Below are 22052 nucleotides of genomic sequence, written 5' to 3' on the forward strand. Positions count from 1 at the left end.
GTGGGTGGGACTGAGACAGTAGTGGGATTTAGCCGATTTGCACCTATTTGGGAGAACTGGTTGTTAACTTCCTAAGCAGTTTGGAGAACCGGTTCTTGGAAGAAATCTCCTTTTGTTTCTTTACACTTTACAGGGCTAATCCTGTAAGGAAGGCAGGAGGGAAACATTCTGGTGTTGTTTCTAGCCTCATCTTTATTGCCCTGCTTACAGAAACTGCCTCTCCGGTTAACCCTTATTACATTGTCACAGCTAAAGCAAAGCGCCCATTGACCTGAGTGATGTTGAGTTGGCCATGCCCACCCAGTCAAATGACCACTGAGCCCCGCCTACCCTGCTGGTCATTAGGGCAGAGAACCAGTTGTTAAATTATTTGAATCCCACCACTGGGCTGAGAGTAACTGACCCAAAGTAACTTACATTGTTGGTGACCTGAACCTAGCTGTAGGTAGGGACCCTCACACAACAGGGTGGTGTCACATTGCTTTGCTTTTCTGATCTAGGCTTCCCAAAAAAGCACGAGGTCGAGTCCTGGTCCCGACAAAACCCCTTTTATTAAATGAATGTGAATTCCTCTCATTCCCATTCAGCAAGGCCTGGCAAACAATCTTTCAAAGGAGTATTTATGACTACAGACCTTATCTATCTTGGAGAGCTGCCAGGGAAATATTTTCCAACTGAGGTGCTGTGCAAGGAAAGACTGGGCACAGAGTCTCTGAGATTCAGGGACAGATCTTCACACTCCTGAAATGAATCTAACAATCAAACGAATGAATTGTTTCCTGCAAAAGCCCCCTCCCCTTTCGCTCCCCTTTTGTTTCCTATGGGAGGGGCTAATCACCTTCCACCTGTGACTTTACTCCCTGATTTCTGAGTTGTTCTCTTCTTCTGGAAGCTCTGAGCATGTGCACACTGGGAACAGGCCTCAGCTGTTCCTCTGCCTCACTGCTGTCGAGCTCTGTAGGCACCTGATCACTGCCAGGTCCCCTCGGCCCCCTCTCTGCCTCCGAAGCAGATCCCTTGTCCGAGCCTTCCCCAGCCTCCAGGACTGGCCCATGCTCCCCCCGTCAACCTCCTTACTGTCCGCCTCTGCTGCCAGCTCCACTGAATGCTGGCGGGCCACACCACTCGCCTTCTCAAACTTATTTGTCCTCTCATGCTCAAAGACGCCTAATCCGAGCCGAGGTGGCGCAGTGGTTAGGGTGCAGTACTGCAGGCCACTTCAGCTGACTGTTATCTGCAGTTCAGCGGTTCTAATCTCACCAGCTCAAGGTTGACTCAGCCTTCCATCCTTCCGAGGTGGGTGAAATGAGGACCCAGACTGTGGGGGCGATATGCTGACTCTGTAAACCGCTTAGAGAGGGCTGAAAGCCCTATGAAGCGGTATATAAGTCTAACTGCTATTGCTATTGCTATCCAAGGCCTGAGCCTTGAACCTAAGATCAAGGGCAATCCTTAATTAGTCCTAATAAACTTTCTGCAGCTAGTACAGTCGTGCTTTAAAAATGTAGCTCATTTGTAATAGGTTTCTGATTCCACAAAAAATAGAGGTATTTTTTTCTTTCCTCCCCTTTAAAAACAAATCAATCAGCCCCATTACCTTTATGTTGTCCTCAGGCCAGGAATTCAGCATTGTGGCAATGTGTCCTTTGTCATGAATGGTAATGAATAGCCCACTGGGGAAGGAAAGAAAAGAGGATAAATTACAAAAAAGAGGAAAACTAATCTGAGCAGGACAGAGAAGTAGGACTTGCAGAGAAGGCCGGGCACCGAGTGGAACGGTGTGGAAAAAAATAGTTTGGCGTGCATAAAAAGGGGAGCTTTAGATTTCTGAAAGCTCATTTAAATTTTGGGCTTAGACAATTTAGAACTACGCCGTCTTGGGTCTGACCTAAGCGTAGCACACAAAATTGTCTGCTACAACATCCTACCTTTCTATGACTACTTCAGCTTCAACCACAACAACACAGGAGCACACAATAAATACAAACTAAAAGTGAACCACTTCAAACTCGATTGCAGAAAATACGACTTCAGCAACAGAGGGGTCAATGCCTGGAATGCTCTACCCGACTCCATTGTTAGGATTAGGATTAGGATTTATTTCATTTATATGCTGCCCTTTTCCCCGAAGGGGACTCAGGGCGGCTCACAACTCGGTCAAGGAAAGGAGGTACAAACAGGGGATAAAAAGACAAACAAACAATACACAATTTAAAACACACAACAACCATACCATTCGAGAAGGGGGGCAGAAGCTCTTTAGCCCCAGGCCTGCCGGAACAGCCAGGTTTTAAGGGCTTTGCGGAAGGCCTGGAGGGTGGTGAGGGTTCGAATCTCCACGGGGAGCTCGTTCCAGAGGGTCGGAGCAGCCACAGAGAAGGCCCTCCTCCGGGTAGTCGCCAGTCGGCATTGGCCGGCGGATGGAATTCGGAGGAGGCCTAATCTGTGGGATCTGATTGTTACATCCTCAAACCCCCCACAGCTTCAACCTTAAACTGTCTACCATGATGGACCTCTCCCCATTCGTGCATAAGCGCACCAGTGTGCCTACCGTCCCTGTCCTAATGTTCTCTTTTAATTCGTATCCATTTCCTGTAGAGCCGAGGTGGCGCAGTGGTTAGAGTGCAGCACTGCAGGCTACTTCAGCTGACTGCTAGTTCGGCAGTTCGGCAATTCAAATCTCACCGGCTCAGGGTTGACTCAGCCTTCCATCCTTCCGAGGTGGGTAAAATGAGGACCCGGATTGTTGTTGGGGGCAATATGCTGACTCTGTAAACCGCTTAGAGAGGGCTGAAAGCCCTATGAAGCGGTATATAAGTCTAACTGCTATTGCTATTGCTATTGTATTCATAATCATGTTTAGACTTATATTTGTTATCTTATGCAGGCCTGACAAAATAAATAAATACATTTGTTTAAAGGAGCATCCCAGGGAAAGAGGAAGCACAAGGTAATAACACGCTTGTGAATTAGTGTGTGAAGGAAAGCGTGCAGAAGTAATCCAGACAAAAGAGAAGCATGAGTCACCAGAGCTCGCCTTTAAAGTCCTCGACTTATGGCCACAATTAAGCCCCCCAAAAGAGAATTTGGTCCCATTTTATGACCTTTCTTGTCAAAGTGGTTAAGTAAATCACTGCAGTTGTTAAGTTAGTAGCACGGTTCTTAAGGGAATCTGGCTTCCCCATTGACTTCGCTTGCCAGAAGGTTGCAACAGTTGATCATGTGACACACACACACCCCGAGACAACCGTCACAAATATGAGTCCATTGCCAAGTATCTGAATTTTTATCTTGTGGCCCTGGGGATGCTGCAACGGTCATAAGCGTGAAAAAACCCCAGCCCCAAGTCACTATTTTCAGGGCCCTTGTGTCAGTGTAGTATTCATGAATTGGAATAGCGCTTAGTAACTAAGTCAGCCAATGAGGGCTGTTTGGAAACTGAAACGGTATTTGCTGTGTGAGCAACAAGGAGACAGCAAGGAGCCTGACTGTGGATTAACTCTGCAGCTCTGAGTCTGTGCTGAGATCTAAACTAGCCTGCTGCGCTGAACTGAAATTGAAAACTGTTCTCTCCTCTGCCTGCGTTTTTTTGCGTGTATTTGCTACCATGTTGGAAAACCTGCTTTTGGTATTGTATATTGATTTCCTGTGTTATATTATATATAAAGAGAAGTTAATGAATCCTGCTGAATCAGTTACCTGTGTTTGCTTTCTGGGTGTGGTTGCTGCGGCAAACTCTGACACGTTGTAACTTTTGAACGGTCAATAAATGAACTGTTGTAAGTCAAGGACTGCCTGCACAAAGCTCTCTTTTGTCGCAATGCTAAATGTGGGATGGCCAACAAGTATTGCAATATCCAGTTCACATGTTCACTTAAAATGTCCAGACACTGCTGAACTTGTGATGTAATTGAACTTAGTTTAGCCTCAGTGGGGCTAAACAAAACTATCAGGTGGCATCTTAGAAGAGATATTCCGTCCTCATTCATAAAGAATAACAGAGTTGGAGGTCATCTAGTTTAGGAGTCAGCAACCTTAAACACTCAAAGAGCCACAAAGGTCCTAATCAGAAGCCCTCCGTTCAGTTCTGGAGCCGAACGGAAGTCTAGTTTCCCCACCATAGAGTCTCCTCCTAGAGCAGCGTCCTTTTTCTTTTTTCCAACGCCTTTTACCGGTGACAGGGAGCTGCAGCAGAGGGATGAAAGAGCCACATGCAGCTCCGGAGCTGCCAGTTGCTGACCCCTGATCTAGTCCAAGCCCTGCTCAAGCAGGAAACCCTATACCGTTTCAGACAAGTGAAGAGGGTGCATAGTTTTTTTTCCCCTTGACTACAAGACCACAGAAATATGGTTAATGTACTGAAGAAGTTACAGTTACAGAATACATTTGGAAGAGACCTTGGAGGTCTTCTAGTCCAACCCCCTGCTCAAGCAGGAGATCCTACGTCATTTCAGACAAGTGGCTGACCAGTCTTTTCTTTAAAAATTCCAGTGATGGAGCAGTCACAACTTCTGAAGGCAAACTGTTCCACTGGTTAATTGCTTTGATTGTAAGGAAGTTTCTCCCTAATTCCGGTTGCTTTTCTCCTTGATTAGTTTCCATCCATTGTTTCTTGCCTTACCTTCTGGTGCTTTGGAGAATAATTTGACCCCCTCCTCTTTGTGGCAGCCCCTCAAACACCGGAAGACTGCTATCATGTCACCCCTAGTCCTTCTTTTCTCTAGATTAGACTTTCTCTGATGCTTTTTAGATATGTTGGGATTATTGGATGGAAAGTTGTGATATTTCCATCACGAACAACAGAAGAACTAGCCATGATGACACCAGGTGCAACATGGTTCACGTGGGCTGATCTTACCCATCCCCGGTTTCACTTCCAGCACATCTGGGGAATGTCAGATCACTCTGCATTCTACGAGTCAGGATTTGATTGAACGAATATATTCAATTCAATTAAATTTAACGAATATAACATTTTATTTCCAGAAATAACTCCAGCATATGATGCACAAGCCTCCTGAGATCTTCTTTTTAAGGAACCTCCCAACCATCTGCTGTGTTTGCAGATCCTATTTCTGTTATTGCTGTGGCAACTGTGTTAGGCTTTGAAATTTAGAAATCAAACATTCAAAATTAGTTTCTTTGGGGGGAAAAAATTAAACTAACAAACACATCATCTTACAAAAGAGCCTGGGCAATCAAACTTCATTTGAGCCTGCAAGGAAGTTATCCGAGGAGGAAGAATAATTAACCAATCAATTATTGAAATTGCCGCAAGTGACTGATCTCGGACTTTTATTGATTTGTTTATTGCAAAGACTTGGTTGTTACAGAGCTTTTAAACAAGAGAATAACCAAGTTGTATGTTTCTTCCTTTCTCGAAGTGCTTTTCAGTTTAAGCTTAGTAACTCATGTTTTCTGAGCTCCAAAGCTAAACACGTGGGGTAAGACACCTCTAACATCCCTTGGGGGTGGGGTGTTCTGTTAAAATACAGCATGTTGTGCCTTAAAATGGCTTCTAATGTACTGCCATAAAATGGCATCTACTGTACAGCGCAGTGGGGTTGCCATGGTAACGGCTTCACAGTACTCCAAAAGGGGGCTCCCTCTGGTAAGGTAGAAAATCCAATATTAGAAATTACGTTTGTTCCGGACTTTTTCTCCCTATTAATAAATACCAGGGGCAACGCTGGGTTATCAGCTAGTATATTATAAAATAAGATAATGGTATCTTCTTTTGATAACAGCTGTCAAGAAAGGTTCCAAGATGCCTCCAGAAGTTGTCAACGCTCCAACACTGGAAGTTTTTAAAGAAGAGATTGCAGATATTCTATTCTATTCTGTTCCGTTCTGATCCGTCCCGTCCCATGCCATCCCACCCTTTCCTGTTGTTCTATTATTTTTTTACCAAACTACATAACATCATCAGTGCTACCAGACTAATGACTGTTAGCACGTATGACATTACCAAGTTTGGTAAAGAAATGTCTGCAAGAAAATAACCAAGCTCAGAGAGCACTAAATACTCGGCAGTTCAACTCTGGGCTACAAATAGTTCCTTGTTTCCAAGTTGTAACTGTACAGGATTTTTTTCCCCCTGAAGATAAAACAAATTGCTTTAGGACTATGCGTGCCATTCTTTATAGGGTCTTATTTTCTTTTGACCCTTGAAATAAGCACTTGGCCTTATTTTGGGGGAGTTCTTATTATTTTTAAAGTGTAGACGGTAGCGAGTGTGGTCATCCCATGGCTGCTGCTGTGTTGCAATATTTTTAGGGGAGACCTTATTTTAGCGTATGCGCTCAAAAGCCCGATTGGGCTTATTATCCGGGGAAGTCTTATTTTCGGGGAAACAGGGTATTTCTTGGTCTAGGAGTATAAGAAGTTTTTTTTCCCAAGGAACCCGAAAAGCCCAAAGGAAGGATACACCTAAAACATCTGATTTATGAACTATGATTAACAAGGGTTAAGAGGTGATTGCTTGCCTACAAGATCTTTTTCCAAAGAGAAAAAGAAGTACACTTTGCAAAGAAGAATGTTATTCCCCATGTGATATTCATCACTTGTAATAACGGTTAAAAAACAAACTTTCCAAGGGGTGGAGATTGAGAGAGAGAGAGAGAGAGAGAGACAGAGAAAGAGATAATTAAAAAAATATGCAGTGGAACACAGCTTCAAAGGGAGTTGGGACTTGTTTGTAACTATTTACAGAGCATTTACAAAGGTTTGGTCTCCTTTGTGAATTAGAAAAATCAAACACAATTTGAAACCTTCTCATTTGCAGTCTGGGATCAGAGCAGGGCCAGATTTCCATCGGATGGTCGAAAGAAAAAATGTTTGCGAAAGGACAGGTGGAAATACACAAACTGCACTGGGGAGAAAAGCAGTTGGATTTCATCAGCACCAGGAAGATTTTGTGCCAAATTATTCCTGGCTGCATCCAAACAAAGGAAGACCACCTATAAATGTATTGAAATAATAACATGGGATTATGAATTGATCATGCAACCAAACCCTGATTCCTCGACGTGGACATAGAAATAGGGGATGGCTGCTAATTGGCTAAATGCTGGAAGTGGGGGGGGGAGGGAGAGGCAAGGAGGAGGCACGAAAAAAGGAAGGGAAGGAAGGAAGGAAGAAGGGAGGGAGGGAGGGAGGGTGGGAGGGAGGGAGGGAGGGAAGGAAGGAAGGAAGGAAGGAAGGAAGGAAGGAAGGAAGGAAGGAAGGAAGGAAGGGCTAACCACAGTTGCTACTAGCGGTTATCATGCAAGACTATTAGAAATTTAAAAGTTATAAATTTGATGGAGGAACTTTAAATGGGAATTCAGGGTAACATTTTGTCATTAACCTCAGGTGGAGCGAGCTGTACTGTACTGTACTGTTCTCAAACAAAACTGTTTTTATTCATCTTAGAAGACTTTCCCCATTTGTCATTACAAGACTACAAATGCACACTGAATTATTTGACAATTGCACCAAGACTATTCCTCCTTGTGGAGACCACCCACGGAAAGTTAGGTAGCAATTAGAAGGGGAACATTTGGTGCCAACGAGAACCTTTGAGCGAGAAGCCGGCAGCAGAAGGAAAACAGAAATCATTCTGTCCACTCACCGAGGCCGCCTGAAGGCCAGGCCGTATAACTGGCAAGCCAACCCAACAGTTGGAGTGTACACTATTGGCATAAATCTTTCTATGTCGGATGTGAGCACCCGGTAAAACAGTTTCTCGTTTCTGTCCTGCAGAGTCATGAGGATGATATACCTGAAAAAAAAAAAGGACAAAAGAAAAGGAAGTGATGAAAAGAGGAGTTGACACAAGCATTGCACTTTGAATGATCTGGAAATCATCTTTGTTCTGATCTAGGCTTCCCCAAAACAAGGGTGGACAACCATTTAAATAGGAGCCAGCCATGTACAGCAGCTGCCAAAAAAGCCAACACAGTTCTAGGCTACATAAACAGAGGGATAGAATCAAGATCACGGGAATGGTTAATACTACTTTATAAGGCCTTGGTAAGGCCACACTTGGAATACTGCATCCAGTTTTGGTCGCCACGATGTAGAAAAGATGTGGAAACTCTAGAAAGAGTACAGAGAAGAGCAACAAAGAGGATTAGGAGACGGGAGACTAAAACATATGAAGAACAGTTGCAGGAACTGGGTATGTCTAGTTTAATGAAATGAAGGACTAGGGGAGACATGATAGCAGTCTTCCAATATCTCAGGGGCTGCCACAAAGAAGAGGGAGTCAAACTATTCTCCAAGGCTCCTGAGGGCAGAACAAGAAGCAATGGATGGAAACTAATCAAGGAGAGAAGCAACTTAGAACTAAGGAGAAATTTCCTGACAGTTAGAACAATTAATCAGTGGAACAACTTGCTTTCAGAAGTTGTGAATGCCTCAACACTGGAAGTCTTTAAGAAGATGTTGGATAGCCATTTGTCTGAAATGGTATAGGGTTTCCTGCCTAGGCAGGGGGTTGGACTAGAAGACCTCCAAGGTCCCTTACAGCTCTGCTATTGTATTGTAAAACGTACAAAGCCGATTTCTGGTCCTGACAAAACCCCTTTTATAAAATTCCTCTCATTCACATTCAGTAAAGGCCTGGCAAACAATCTTTCAAAAGTCGTGGGTCCTTCACCAGTAGAGGCTTTCAAAGAGAGACTGGACAGCCGTTTGGTGAAGTAGTATAGAGTCTCCTGCTTGAGCAGGGGGTTGGACTAGAAGACCTCCATGGTCCTTTCCAGCTCTATTATTCTACGTTCAAGAATTAAAGGTGGGGAGCAGTGGACCTAGATGTAATCATTGATAATATCTCACTCCAGAGCACCAAGTGACTTCATCCTGAGGTTTCATGTAGATGTTAAAACAACATAGGAACACCAACAGGAAATTTATTTAAGTGCTGAGCAGTAGCTCACCCAGAATCAAATGTCCCCAAATCAGAATTACTACAAAAAATGCTCTCGAAATCAGAAGACATCCGAGTGAATACTGGATACTGAAAGCTGTTGAGTTATGCAAGATTTCTATCAACATTTCTTCCATTTAGCTTTTTTGGATTGGGACCCATCCATCAACATGACAAACCACCATCAGTATTATAGGTAGTCAGTAACGTGCAGTCAGGGGAGGCGGGGCCTCACCACTGTCATCATGAAAAGAAAAGAAAAATTAAAAGGAAAAAGGCTGAAGTAGTTGCTGCCAGAGTCACAGTGGATGACTCTGCTTAGTGCTTAACTGTTTAAAAAAGCCTCTGCATGAGGAGGCGAGAGAACCATGTGCCTCATTTAGTCTATCTTTATGATCACTCGAGCAGAGTTAAGCAAGGGTTAAAAGCTGAAAAATTCCTTATGTAGATGAGGCACAAGGTTCTCTCGCCTCCTCCTGTAGAGGGCGCTTTTTTTAGAGGCTTTTTTTAAACAGTTAAGCAGAGTCATCCATTGGGGACTCTGGCAGCAGCTAACTCAGCCTGGCCTCAGCAGCTCTTGCCTTTTTCTTTTTACATTTTTACATTTTCATTATGGCAGACAAGAGCAGAGTTGAAATCCTCTGTGACACAGCTGGAAAAGGTACGTGGGTCAGAGGGAGGGGGGGAGGAATTCAAAATTAATGTAATTTGTAAGTAATTGTATTATTGTAAATAATTTTTGTGTGTGTGTGTGTTTTACCTGCCTCTGCTGGAACGTGGGCTGGCACTTTATTTTTTATGTGGGACATAGCTGCCGGCAGGGCTTTTGGACGTAGTGGCAGGGCGGCTTTTGCCTCTAGCCCCGGGGCGGCAGGGCGGCTTTGGTTCCATCCAGCATTGATTCTTTGAAGCTTTCCATAGGTCCTCTCTGCTTTTAAAGTCCTCCATTGGTCTAAGGAAGTTTTTCCTCTATGGCGGACACAGCGCCGGGGCGTCCGAACGCCCTGCCGCTGTGTCCGACATAGAGTGGCTTTTGCCCACTTGCCTCACCAGCCATAAACCTCACCACACGTCACTGTAGGTAGTCTTTGACTTATGACCATAATGAGCTGTTCTGTCCCATGACCAATGTTCCCTCTAATTTTTTTTCAGTGTGAGCAGAAAAGTATAGTGTTTGAGCGGCATATTTTCATGCCTGAGCACCTGAATTTTTTTCACAGATGTCACCTAAGACAACAACGAAATCAGTGTTATTTGAAACTCAAAGTTATGTTTATTCAAGGTACCCGCTTAATTAAAAGTGTTATATAATATCAGTATCACTTAACAACGGTCCTGCTTAGCAACCAAAATGTTGGCTCAGAAACTCTGGCATTGAAGCATGCAAGTCTTAAAGCTGTCAAGTTACAAGACCTTTGCACCCCTAACCCTTTAGGAAAAAAAAACCCAGGGGTCTTCAAACCTGACAGCTTTAAGCCTTGTGGACTTCAACTCCCAGAATTCCTCCTCCAGTTATGTTGCAGCAACGTCATCTGCGTGGATCTGCTCCATCTTCGGTTTTTTTCACAGGGGGCAGGGCTGCCGCTGAAGATGCCAACGAGCCCCCGCCGCCACTAGAATAGCTGCTGCCGCCTCCTCCTCCTCCTCCTCCTCCAACAGCACCAACATATTTGCTGCCCAGTGCTGCAGCCGAGGTGAAGCCTCCAAAGCTCCCGCAGGCGCCCCCACCCATGGCAGCGGCGGTGGTGCCTCCCCCTCCCCTCGGAGCACCTCAGCTGGGCTCTGGGTTACCCCTGCCGCCGCCTCCACCTCCGCCATGCTTTTGAGAAGCCATGAGGTCTTTTTTTCCTGCTCCCACTCCCTCTGCCGCCTTCCTACTAGCTCCTGCGGCCAAATGGCTCCTCAAAAGCACGGCGGAGGAGGAAGGGGGAAGGATAACGCGGGGCCCAGTTACGAATCAGTTGCCAAGCGTCTCAGTTTTGATCATGTGATCCTAAGGTAGTTGTAAGTGTGAAAAATAGTTATCATTCGCTTTTTTTCATTGTTGCCACTTCGAATGGTCGCTAAATGAATGGTTGCAAGTTGAGGACTACCTCAACTTACAACCTATCCCAGATGAAACCCCGATTTAAATGCCTGCAGAAAGTCCGTTTCATCCAGGTTTACTTGAATCTACAATGTCAGTTTCTCAGACACCACACCAAGAATGGAATATTTGAGACCAGACTATAATTATAAAGTTCTTCCCAATGAAGGCGGGGATTTTCCCCTAAAAATGAAGGGAAGCGCATAAGGGAGCATTGTTCAACTTCTGGATTTTTTTAAAAATTATTGCCATTGCATTTAATACATTTATTTAGCTAAGGATTGAAGCTGGATTTCATCCTAATGCTTTAGGCTAAGATTCTCCATGAAATAGCTCCCATCTTTTTTCTATTGCACTAAAAAACAAATTACTGTTTAGTACCCAGAATAGTAACCATGGAAGAATAAATGATGCAGAACAAGAGACATCATTATTTTGTGTTGTTTTGCATCGTTTTTTTTTAAATTTTCCACCTTCCCCGCTTCTCATCATACTTCCTGCACATTTTTTTTTTAGTTAGGTTGATCTTTATAGCATTTGTCTTATTAGGTTTCCTACAGTTTTAACTTTTAATATTATAAGGCACCCAGAGTTACAGTGTGGTAAAAGAGGTAGCTGATAAATGTTACAAATAGAATAATAAGTTAACATTTTGTGATAAGTGTTTTTTTCAGGGGGTTTTTCCCAAGAACCAGCAGGGAATAACAGATTAACAGAGTTGGAAGAGACCTTGGAGGTCTTCTAGTCCAACCCCTTGCTCAGGCAGGAAACCCTATACCATTTCAGACAAATGGTTGTTCAATCTCTTCTTAAAAACCTCCAGTATTGGAGCACCCACAATTTCTGGAGGCAAGTTGTTCCACTGATCAATTGTTCTCACTCGTCCTTCTTTTCATTAAACTAGACATACCCACCTTCTTTATAGGTTTTAGCAACTGGAAACACAAAACAATTGTCTCTAGTGCATAAACTCCCTGTGTACATAAAAACAACAAAGTGATAGGTTATAAATCATAAATACAATCATTTATAAGATACAAACAACAAGTAATAAATCATAAGATACCAATAGGGGAAGATAGTGGGAAAGAGGAGAAAAGATGAGAAATGAGAAGATGATTGAACTAGGATAGAACAGAATAGAATAACAGAGTTGGAAGGGACCTTGGAGGTCTTCTAGTCCAACCCATGCTTAGACCATTATAGGCCATTGGACTATCCCATTTCAAACAAATTCACAATTCCTAGAGGCAAGTTGTTCCACTGATCAATTGTTCTCACTTGTCCTTCTTTTAAATAAACTAGACATACCCAAGTTCTTTACAAGTTTTAGCAACCGTTCTCTATAAGATTTAGGAGGAAGGGTGTGCTCTTCCTTTTGCAAATGCTGTAGGGTTTTTACTACATTAAAAAAAAGGATCCAACAGTTCTTTGAAAAGTTCAAAAGTGTCTGCCACGTTTTCGGCATGGAGAAGAATATTGCGTCAAAGAAGACTACCAGAGGTCATGTCGTAATAACAGTGCGAGGAAGTCCTTATCTATGTGGGAAAATGTCTGAGCACAGCGGGGAGAAGCTGGGGTCAGTTTACTATTTCTGTTGGATGGATACCTTCACAGGAACTCGAAACAAAGCTAGCATAGAAATGTTGAGGCTGATCTGGGAACAGCTAGCCGCCTGTGACAAAACGGGCGGTGAGATGCCAGCCAACTGGCAGTTTTTCCACAACTACACAATGTGCTGGAGAAGACTCCTGCGAGTCCCTTGGACTGCAAGGCGATCCAACCTGTCAGTCCTAGAGGAGGTCAACCCTGACTGCTCTCTAGAAGGCCAAATCCTGAAGAGGAAACTCAAAGACTTTGGCCACCTAATGAGAAGGAAGAAGGACTCCCTGGAGAAGAGCCTCATGCTGGGAACGATGGAGGGCAAAAGAAGAAGGGGACGACAGAGAAGGAGGTAGCTGGATGGAGTCACTGAAGCAGTCAGTGTGAGCTTAAATGGACTCCAGAGGATGGTAGAGGACAGGAAGGCCTGGAGAAATGTTGTCCATGGGGTCACAATGGGTCGGACACACCTGCGCAACTAACAACCACCACAACCACAGAAGGCAACCCAAAGGGTCAACCTCCAAGTTCCAGAGTATCTAGTTTGAAACATAAGATTCGTGCAGGCATCCCCAGCTCACTTCTGCTCACTTGTCTAGATCATTGGATTTGGTCTCGTAGCTTTTCAGAACCCGTAGTACTTGAACATCTTGGCTCAGGAAACAAGGTGGAAGAAGGCCGTGTATTCCCAGCTGGAGCCTCTCTTGAAGGGTGAAGGCCATGCCCTAAGGTGTAAAAAGAGGATGGGTGTGTTAAAACAGTGGAACAGAACCAGTCTCTTAAAAGGAAAAAAAAAGTATTATGGGTAGTTCTCGACTCACGACCAAAACTGAGTGCAAAATTTATGTTGCTAAGAGAGAAAGTTGTTCAGTGAGTTTTGCCCCATTTTGTGACCTTTCCTGGGACGCGGTGGCTCAGTGGCTAAGACGCTGAGCTTGTCAATCAGAAACTTTGGCAGTTCGGCGGTTCGAATCCCTAGTGTTCTTGCCAAGTGATCACTTTGTCCATTATTTAGTTCACTTATTTAGTTTATTTATTTGTATCCTGCCTTTATTGTTTTGACAAATAACTCAAGGTGGTGAACATATCCAACACGCCTTCTTCCTCCTATTTGCTGCATAACAACAACCCTGTAGAGTTGATTGGGCTGAAGTAGAAGAACTAGCCCAATGTCACCCAGCTGGCTTTCATGCCTAAGGCAGGACTAGAACTCACCGTCTCCTGGTGATTGGCCCAATGCCACCCAGCTGGCTTTCATGCCTAAGGCAGGACTAGAACTCACCGTCTCCTGGTGATTGGCCCAATGCCACCCAGCTGGCTTTCATGCCTAAGGCAGGACTAGAACTCACCGTCTCCTGGTGATTGGCCCAAAGTCACCCAGCTGGCTTTCATGCCTAAGGCAGGACTAGAACTCACCGTCTCCTGGTGATTGGCCCAAAGTCACCCAGCTGGCTTTCATGCCTAAGGCAGGACTAGAACTCACCATCTCCTGGTGATTGGCCCAAAGTCGCCCAGCTGGCTTTCATGCCTAAGGCAGGACTAGAACTCACCGTCTCCTGGTGATTGGCCCAAAGTCGCCCAGCTGGCTTTCATGCCTAAGGCGGGACTAGAACTCACCACTTCCTGCCTGAAAGTCACCCAGCTGGCTTTCATGCCTAAGGTGGGACTAGAACTCACCGTCTCCTGGTGACTGGCCCAAAGTCACCCAGCTGGCTTTCATGCCTAAGGCGGGACTAGAACTCACCACCTCCTGCCCGAAAGTCACCCAGCTGGCTTTCATGGCTAAGTGGGACTACAACTCACAGTCACCTGTTTTCTAGCCTGGTGCCTTAACCACTGGACCAAAGTAGTTCTTTCTCTTTCCAGCAATACAAAGTGAGATGCATCTGGAAACACTAAAATTTAAATCCCATTCACAGATACATTCTTCATATATTGATTGCATCCTTGATTAAAAAGCCTAAAAGTGCCATCACTAAACAGAGGATTGTGAGTAAGTTATGACGGTGAAGGGAATTGTGCAGTGAACCTGGGATCAAAAGATGTGGAGAAGGAGTGGGCATAGCTGCCCACCTCACATCCATTGGCATACCTTTACCCCAAATGTATCTTATTTCGTGCACTACGGAATTGGGTAAGCATGGGAAAAGCTACAATTTCTATAGGACGATGCCAACATCCACTCCAAAGCATATTTTATCCTTGGAATTTGGACTGCGGCACAGCTCCAGGAGTAATAAAATTAGAAACTAGAGAAAACTGAGAAAATGTATATATATTGTGCTTCATTTTTAATAGCAAAGATTTTTTTAAAAAAAAACACATTGAAAATATTTTCAAGAAAGGAAAGCCAAGCCTGAATAAATAAAAAAAAACATTTTTATCCAACTCACCCCAATATATCTTTCCACATGCTATTTAAGATAGCTGAATTTGTTTGCTGTTATGTGGGAGCCATGAGTCACTCAGCCTCCCTTGGCGACTTCCAAAATGGGATGTTTTACATAATGTGCGCGTTTCACTTTTTAAAATTCTCCCCGTTGCAATAACTTAAATGAAAACACCATTATTTTTGGCAGGAGCGTCCTTAATCCGCTTTGTTTAGTCACCGCAATGGCTCCAAAAAATCTGCCAGAAAAGCAATTCCCTTCTTCCAAGGAAACCAGGAAATGCAAAAAATTACTGAAGATGGTAGAGGGGGATTTTTTTTTTGCCAAATTTAAGCAAAAGGTGAGCCATGAACTCCACCGTGCAGTCATCAACATTCATTTGTTTGAAAGCTTCTTCAGCGCTATGCAGCATTTGATAAGTCAGCCAAATAGCTCTGGGCAAGGAAAGTCAGCAGGATTTCTGGAATTCTCTCCGGATCCTTAATAAAGGTTGTTAGGAATATAATCTAATGGTTGGGTTGGCAATATATAAATCATGTAACAATGCTATACCTATTTCTTTAAATCATACTGTAAAATGTAATTGGTTGCTGTTTTCCTCAATCGGCCAGAATGACTGTTAGCTCTCTGTTTGTTAGATGCTGGGCTGATCTGATCTGAGTGTTTTTGGAAGCTGGCTGTTAGAAAGTGCCGTGAGCTATTGTAAGTTTTGCAATTGTTAGCAAACTTTGAGTACCAGACTGTTTATATGATACTGGACTAGTTATTTGGATTATCCCTTAACTTAAAGACATTGATGACTGAGTGTCTTATCCACGTATGAATTGGACTGTTTGATGGACTCTGATACCTCTATTTCCACGAAAGTAAAAGCCTATTTAAACTGCAGTGTCTCTGTATGCTGATTTGTGTGTTCTCCATCACAACTCTCACAACGCTTCTCTGAACGCACTCGCTCTCCCAACAGGGAGCTTACCTAACACTGGTAATCCTCAATTTACGACCCCAACTGAGCCGAATATTTCCGTAGCAAAGCAAGGTGGTTGTTAGGCAAGTTTTGCCCCATTTTACAACCTTTTTAAGCGAATTGTTGAAGTTGCTACGTGAATCATGAGATCCTTAAGTGAATCCGGATACCTCCCATGGTCAGAAATAAGCCAACACAGTTACAAAAAGTGTTCACTGGACCCCAGGACATTGCAACTGTCATAAGTACCTGCCAGTTGCCAAGGGTCCGAATTTTCCACTTGGAAACTAATCAAGGAGAGAAGTGAACCATCGTAGAAATAAGGAGAAATTTCCTGACAGCGAGAACAACTAATCAGTAAAACAACTTGCCTCCAGAAGTTGTGAATTCTCTAACACTGGAGGTCTTTAAAAAGAGATTGGACACCCATTTGTCTGGAATGCTATAGGTCAGTTATGGCTAACCTTTTTCTAAGCAGTGCGCCCGGAAGTGTCCACCCACCTGCGCATGCGCAAGCAACCCCCCCATCTGTGCATGTGTGAACAGCCTCCCCAACGCGCGTGCCAGGAATGGAATTTCCGCCCTCCCCAGGCTCTGGAGGCTTTCCTGAAGTCTGGGGAGGGCGAAAATGGCCTCTCTCGGCTCTCCGGAGGGCCTTCGGCAGGCTGGAGGAGGCCATTTTCACCCTCCCCAGGCTTCAGGAAAGCCTCCGGAGCCTGGGGAGGGTGAAAAACAGGCCCAACAGGCCAAGTGGAAGTTCAGAAATGAACTTCCGGTTGACTCGATGGGCCTGTTTTTCGCCCTCTCTAGGCTCCGGAGGCTTTCCTGAAGCCTGGGGAGGGTGAAAATGGCCTCCTCCGGCCTGCCGAAGGCCCTCCAGAGAGCCGAGAGAGGCCATTTTCGCCCTCCCCAGACTTCAGGAAAGCCTCCGGAGCCTGGGGAGGGTGAAAAACAGGCCCAACAGGCCAAGTGGAAGTTCAGAAATGAACTTCCGGTTGACTCGATGGGCCTGTTTTTCGCCCTCTCTAGGCTCCGGAGACTTTCCTGAAGTCTGAGGAAAGTGAAAAACAGGCCCAATAGCCCAACTGGAAGTTTGTTCCCGAACTTCCGGTTGACTCCTTGGGCCTGTTTTTCGCCCTCTCTAGGCTCCGGAGACTTTCCTGAAGTCTGGGCAAAGTGAAAAACAGGCCCAATAGCCCAACCGGAAGTTTGTTCCCGAACTTCCAGTTGACTCATTGGGCCTGTTTTTTGCCCTCTCTAGGCTCCAGAGGCTTTCCTGAAGCCTGGGGAGGGCAAAAACAGCTTTCCCTGGCCCTCCGGAAGCCCAAACATCAGCTGGCCATCACACACATATGCAACAGAGCTGAGGGCTGCCAAGGGCTGCCATGCCGTTAAATTTTAGCTCCACATGCCACCTGCGGCACGTGTGCCATAGGTTCGCCATCATGGGTATAGGTTTTCCTACTTGAGCATGGGTTCTACTAGGATTATCTCCAAGATCTTCTTCCCACCTTTGTTGATCTGTTCTTCTCTAGGATCAGTGACTAGTTAGCTGCTTTTCTGGAAAGCGATCTACAATCACACACCCTTGCCACGTTTTCCTCAGAGCTGGCTCTCAAATACAAATCTTCTAACTCTGTCTGCCGCTGGAGGTTTCTTAGTTGGCAATTATTATTATTCCCTAATACTTAGGGTTTTTTGTTTCTTTACTAACTTCTAGGATGAGGAAATTCTGGAGGCTGCATCCAAATTGCCTGCTAATGCCAAAGGAAACATGGCTAGCCGTAAGGCATCCGTTTTCCTGTGTGATTATTTCCTGATGTCGCTTCCTAAGTCCAGCAAATCTGGATTGTGAAGTGTTTGTGCGTCAGTGAGAAGGGAGGACAAGCCTGGCGGGTGAACTTTGCTGTCTTTTGACCTTGAGGTCCAAATGCCAACTTTCGATCCAGCCATTGTTTTGAATATTGATAAAGCCGGCTTCAGGGTTGATTTCCGACACCCAGGTTGGGGAAAAGACAGCATGGAGATGCCAACAAGGGGATAGAAAGAATGAAAAAAAATGATTCTAAGGTTCTCTCTCTCCAATCTATTCAGCTGGTGAGCACAGGGTGGTTCACAGACTCTGCATGCTTATTTCCCAATGACCCGTCAATCAAATTCAGGAAAAGACAAAAAGAATTCTTATGCAAGCACAGAGAGAAAGAGAGATGCTTCTCTCCTTGATTAGTTTCCACCCATTGCTTCTTGTTCTATTCTCAGGTGCTTTGGAGAATAGCTTGGAGAGTAGCTTAAAACTGCAACTGTCCTACAAGCCTCCCAGAATCATTTGGAGTCAGGCAGCATTAAATCAAATTAAACAAAGCAAATAAACAAATAATGGAGTATATTAGATGGTATGTCCCTCCCTCCCTCCCTCCCTCCCTCCCTCCCTTCCTTCTTCCAACTCTCCTCTCCCCTCTCCTCCTCTCCCCTTCCTTTATTCCTTCCTTCTTCCATCTCTCCTCTTCCCTTCCTTCCTTCTTCCATCTCTCCTCTCTCCTCTCCTCCTCCTTCCTTCCTTCTTCCATCTCCCCTCTCCTCCCCCTTCCTTCCTTCTTCCATCTCTCCCCTCCTCTCTCCTCCTCTCTCATTCCTTCCTTCTTCCATCTCTCCCCTCCCCTCCTTCCATCTCTCCTCTCCCCTCTCCTCCTCTCCCCTTCCTTCCTTCCTTTCTTCTTCCATCTCCCCTCTCCTCCCCCTTCCTTCCTTCTTCCATCTCTCCCCTCCTCTCTCCTCCTCTCTCATTCCTTCCTTCTTCCATCTCTCCCCTCCCCTCCTTCCTCCTTCCATCTCTCCACTCCCCTGTCCACCTCTCCCCTTCCTTCCTTCCTTTCTTCTTCCATCTCCCCTCTCCTCCCCCTTCCTTCCTTCCTTCCTCCATCTATCCCTTCCTCTCTCTTCCTCTCTCATTCCTTCCTTCTTCCATCTCTCCCCTTCCCTCCTTCCTTCTTCCATCTCTCCTCTCCCCTCTCCTCCTCTCCCCTTCCTTCCTTCCTTTCTTCTTCCATCTCCCCTCTCCTCCCCCTTCCTTCCTTCTTCCATCTCTCCCCTCCTCTCTCATTCCTTCCTTCTTCCATCTCTCCCCTTCTTCCTTCTTCCATCTCTCCTCCTTCCTTCTTCCATCTCTCCTCTCCCCTGTCCTCCTCTCCCCTTCCTTCCTTCTTTCATCTCTCCTTTCCCCTCCCCCTCCCTTCCTTCTTCCATCTTTCCCCCTCCTCCTCTCCTCCCTTCCTTCCTTCTTCCATCTCTCCCCTCCCCTCTCCTCCCCTTCCTTCCTTCTTTCATCTCTCCTCTCCCCACCTTCCTTCTTCCATCTCTCCTCTCCCCCTCCTCCTCTTCCCTCCCCTTCCTTCCTTCTTCCATCTCTCCATTCCTTCCTTCCTTCCTTCCTTCCTTCCTCTCACCATGCATCTTAACGTTGCCAAGACCAGGAAACATCTATGGAGATTCTCAGTCATCCAGATCATGGTTGTTCCAATCATGTTTTTTTTTCCCAAGAGGCAACTGGACTTTCTTTGTATCTCTTTGAAGACATTTCTCTTCTCATCCAAGAAACTCCATCAGTTCAGTCAGTAGTTCTCTGAACTACTCAAAATTTCCTCTATCAGTTCTCCAGAACTTATCAGAACCTGCTGAATTTCACCCCTGTGTGGAACACATTGAAAAAAATTGGGTTGAAAACAGGAAGCAAAATAGTGAACATGATAACTTTGGGCCTTGTTTCTGAGTTGCCCGAAAGAGTTCTGGTTGTTTCGTAGGAAGATTAAAATTGGGACATGGTGCATGTGGGCCTTGTGGTTATATGGCCCACAAGAAAGCAATTCCACAGCAATACCAGCTTTAGGGGTCATAAATTTTCCCTTCTGATCGTACAAACTTTTGATGAGATTCAACAGACTTCTACTTCCATTATCAGTTAAGCAAGCTTCCCCAGCCTTTTAGCCATAGAAGAATTTTCATTTATCTTATCAAAGAAAAGGGAGTCAACCTATTTCTCCAAAGAGCGTAAAGGCAGAACAAGAAGCAATGGATGAAGCAACTAATCAAGGAGAGAAGGAACCTGTCAAAACAGCCAACACAGTTCTAGGCTACATAAACAGACGGATGGAATCAAGATCACGTAAAGTGTTAATATCACTTTATAATGCCTTGGTAAGGCCACATTTGGAATACGGCATTCAGTTTTGGTCGCCACGATGTAGGAAAGATGTGGAGATTCTAGAAAGAGTGCAGAGAAGAGCAACAAAGATGATTAGGGGACTGGAGGCTAAAACATATAAAGAACCGTTGCAGGAACTGGGTATGTCTAGTTTAATGAAAAGAAGGACTAGAGGAGACATGATAGCAGTGTTCCTAAAATCTCAGAGGTTGCCACAAAGAAGAGGGAGTCAAGCTATTCTCCAAAGCACCTGAGAATAGAAGAAGCAATGGGTGGAAACTAATCAAGGAGAGAAGCAACCTAGAACTAAGGAGAAATTTCCTGACAAAGCAATTAATCAATGGAACAACTTGCCTCCAGAAGTTGTGAATTGTCCAATACTGGAAGTTTTTAAGAAGAGATTGGACAACCATTTGTTTCAAATGTTATGAAGGCCTCCAACGTCCCTTCCAACTCTGTTATTCTGTTCTTTAATATATAGTATGACTCATATGCAGTAGAGAGACTGGTGATCCCGACTGAGACTTATGGAAGTTGGAGGTCCACCTATCTGCTGTTGCAGAAGTCCGAGGGACTCTTTTCCAAGGCTTTCAGCCGGAGTTCTTTGAATGACTAAGGGATGACTCCAAGAGTAAAGGAGGGCTTACAATCACCCCAACGCTTTGGAGACAGATGACTTTCAGCTTTCTTGCAGGCTATTTACTTTGCCAATAAAAGGAAAAAAAATATATACCTGGTCATTCATAATAACAAAGGGAATCTTTCTGGTTTTTTTTTATTTTTTCTTCCTGGCAGCTGCCAAATTGTGTTGGGTTAATAAACCGAAAACAACAAATATCTACCCTGCAATATTTTTTTTAACATGCAGACTCCCCCCGCCCCCCATTTTTCTTTAGTAAGCAAAACACTTAAAAAGGGACAGGCCTTTACAATGATTTTTCAATAGGGTGGTTTTTTTTTCCATTTTGCTCCCTTGGACGAAAATTGATGTTTTTCTGTTCATCTAGCTTTTTAGAAATGAGGAGCACATATCTCCCCCCTTTCTCCCTTTATATTCCACATAAAGACGCTGCACTATTTTCTCTTTCTCGCTGGAACAAAATTAGCTGTAACTAATATGTGCCATAGAGCCTTGGCCTTACAGCTGGATTCTGCTTACAATCAAAATCATTTTTCAGTGTCCTTAGAACACAAAGACATTTGAGAGATCTTTTTTTTTTTACTCCCAGGAGCACAAGAAATAACTAGCACAAGGTGCTATTTATTACTTATAAAGCCCTTCATGGTATTGGACCTGGGTACTTGAGAGACCGCCTGCTGCCAATTACCTCCCAAAGACCCATTAGATCGCACAGGGCCGGCCTCCTCCGGGTTCCATCCACCAGCCAATGCCATCTGGCTACGACCCAGGGGAGGGCCTTCTCTGTTGCAGCTCCGGCCCTTTGGAACGAACTCCCCGCGGAGATTCGGACCCTCACCTCTCTCCCTGCTTTCCGAAAAGCCGTTAAAACCTGGCTGTGTCGGCAGGCCTGGGGTTGATGAGCTCCCTTCCCCTCTCGCCAGGTGTGGTTGTTGGTCATTTTAATATGTTTATTTTGTACTTGTATGTTTCCCCTTCCCGTTTACGTTGTTCGCTGCCCTGAGTCCCTTTTAGGGAATAGGGTGGCATATAAATAAAATAAAACTTAAACTTAAACTAATGGCTGGGTAGAATAAATTAGATACAGGTAGTCCTCGACTTACGAACATAATCGGGACCAGAATTTTGGTTGCTAAGTGATGTGGTCTTTGCACCACATGGTATGAAAACCATTTTTTAGTGCAGTCATTAAATGAATCGCTATGGTGGGTAAGCGAATCATAGCGTCATTAAGGGAATCCAACTCCCCAATTGACTT

At 44.7% G+C, this 22052-nt stretch overlaps 1 protein-coding gene across 1 annotated transcript in view; it reads right to left on the reverse strand.

Moving 5' to 3' along the window:
• The window catches only part of ME3 (malic enzyme 3), a 122500-nt gene that overhangs the window by 51771 nt on the left and 48677 nt on the right, over nucleotides 1–22052 (reverse strand). The window contains exons 3-5 of the mRNA XM_032219197.1: nucleotides 13191–13324; nucleotides 7613–7762; nucleotides 1598–1673 (exon numbers count right to left, since the gene is read on the reverse strand). Of these exons, the coding sequence (XP_032075088.1) occupies nucleotides 1598–1673; nucleotides 7613–7762; nucleotides 13191–13324 (360 nt within the window). The remainder of the gene's footprint in view (nucleotides 1–1597; nucleotides 1674–7612; nucleotides 7763–13190; nucleotides 13325–22052) is intronic.

Source organism: Thamnophis elegans, chromosome 6 (assembly GCF_009769535.1).
Source record: "Thamnophis elegans isolate rThaEle1 chromosome 6, rThaEle1.pri, whole genome shotgun sequence".
NCBI classification, from domain to species: Eukaryota; Metazoa; Chordata; class Lepidosauria; order Squamata; family Colubridae; genus Thamnophis; species Thamnophis elegans.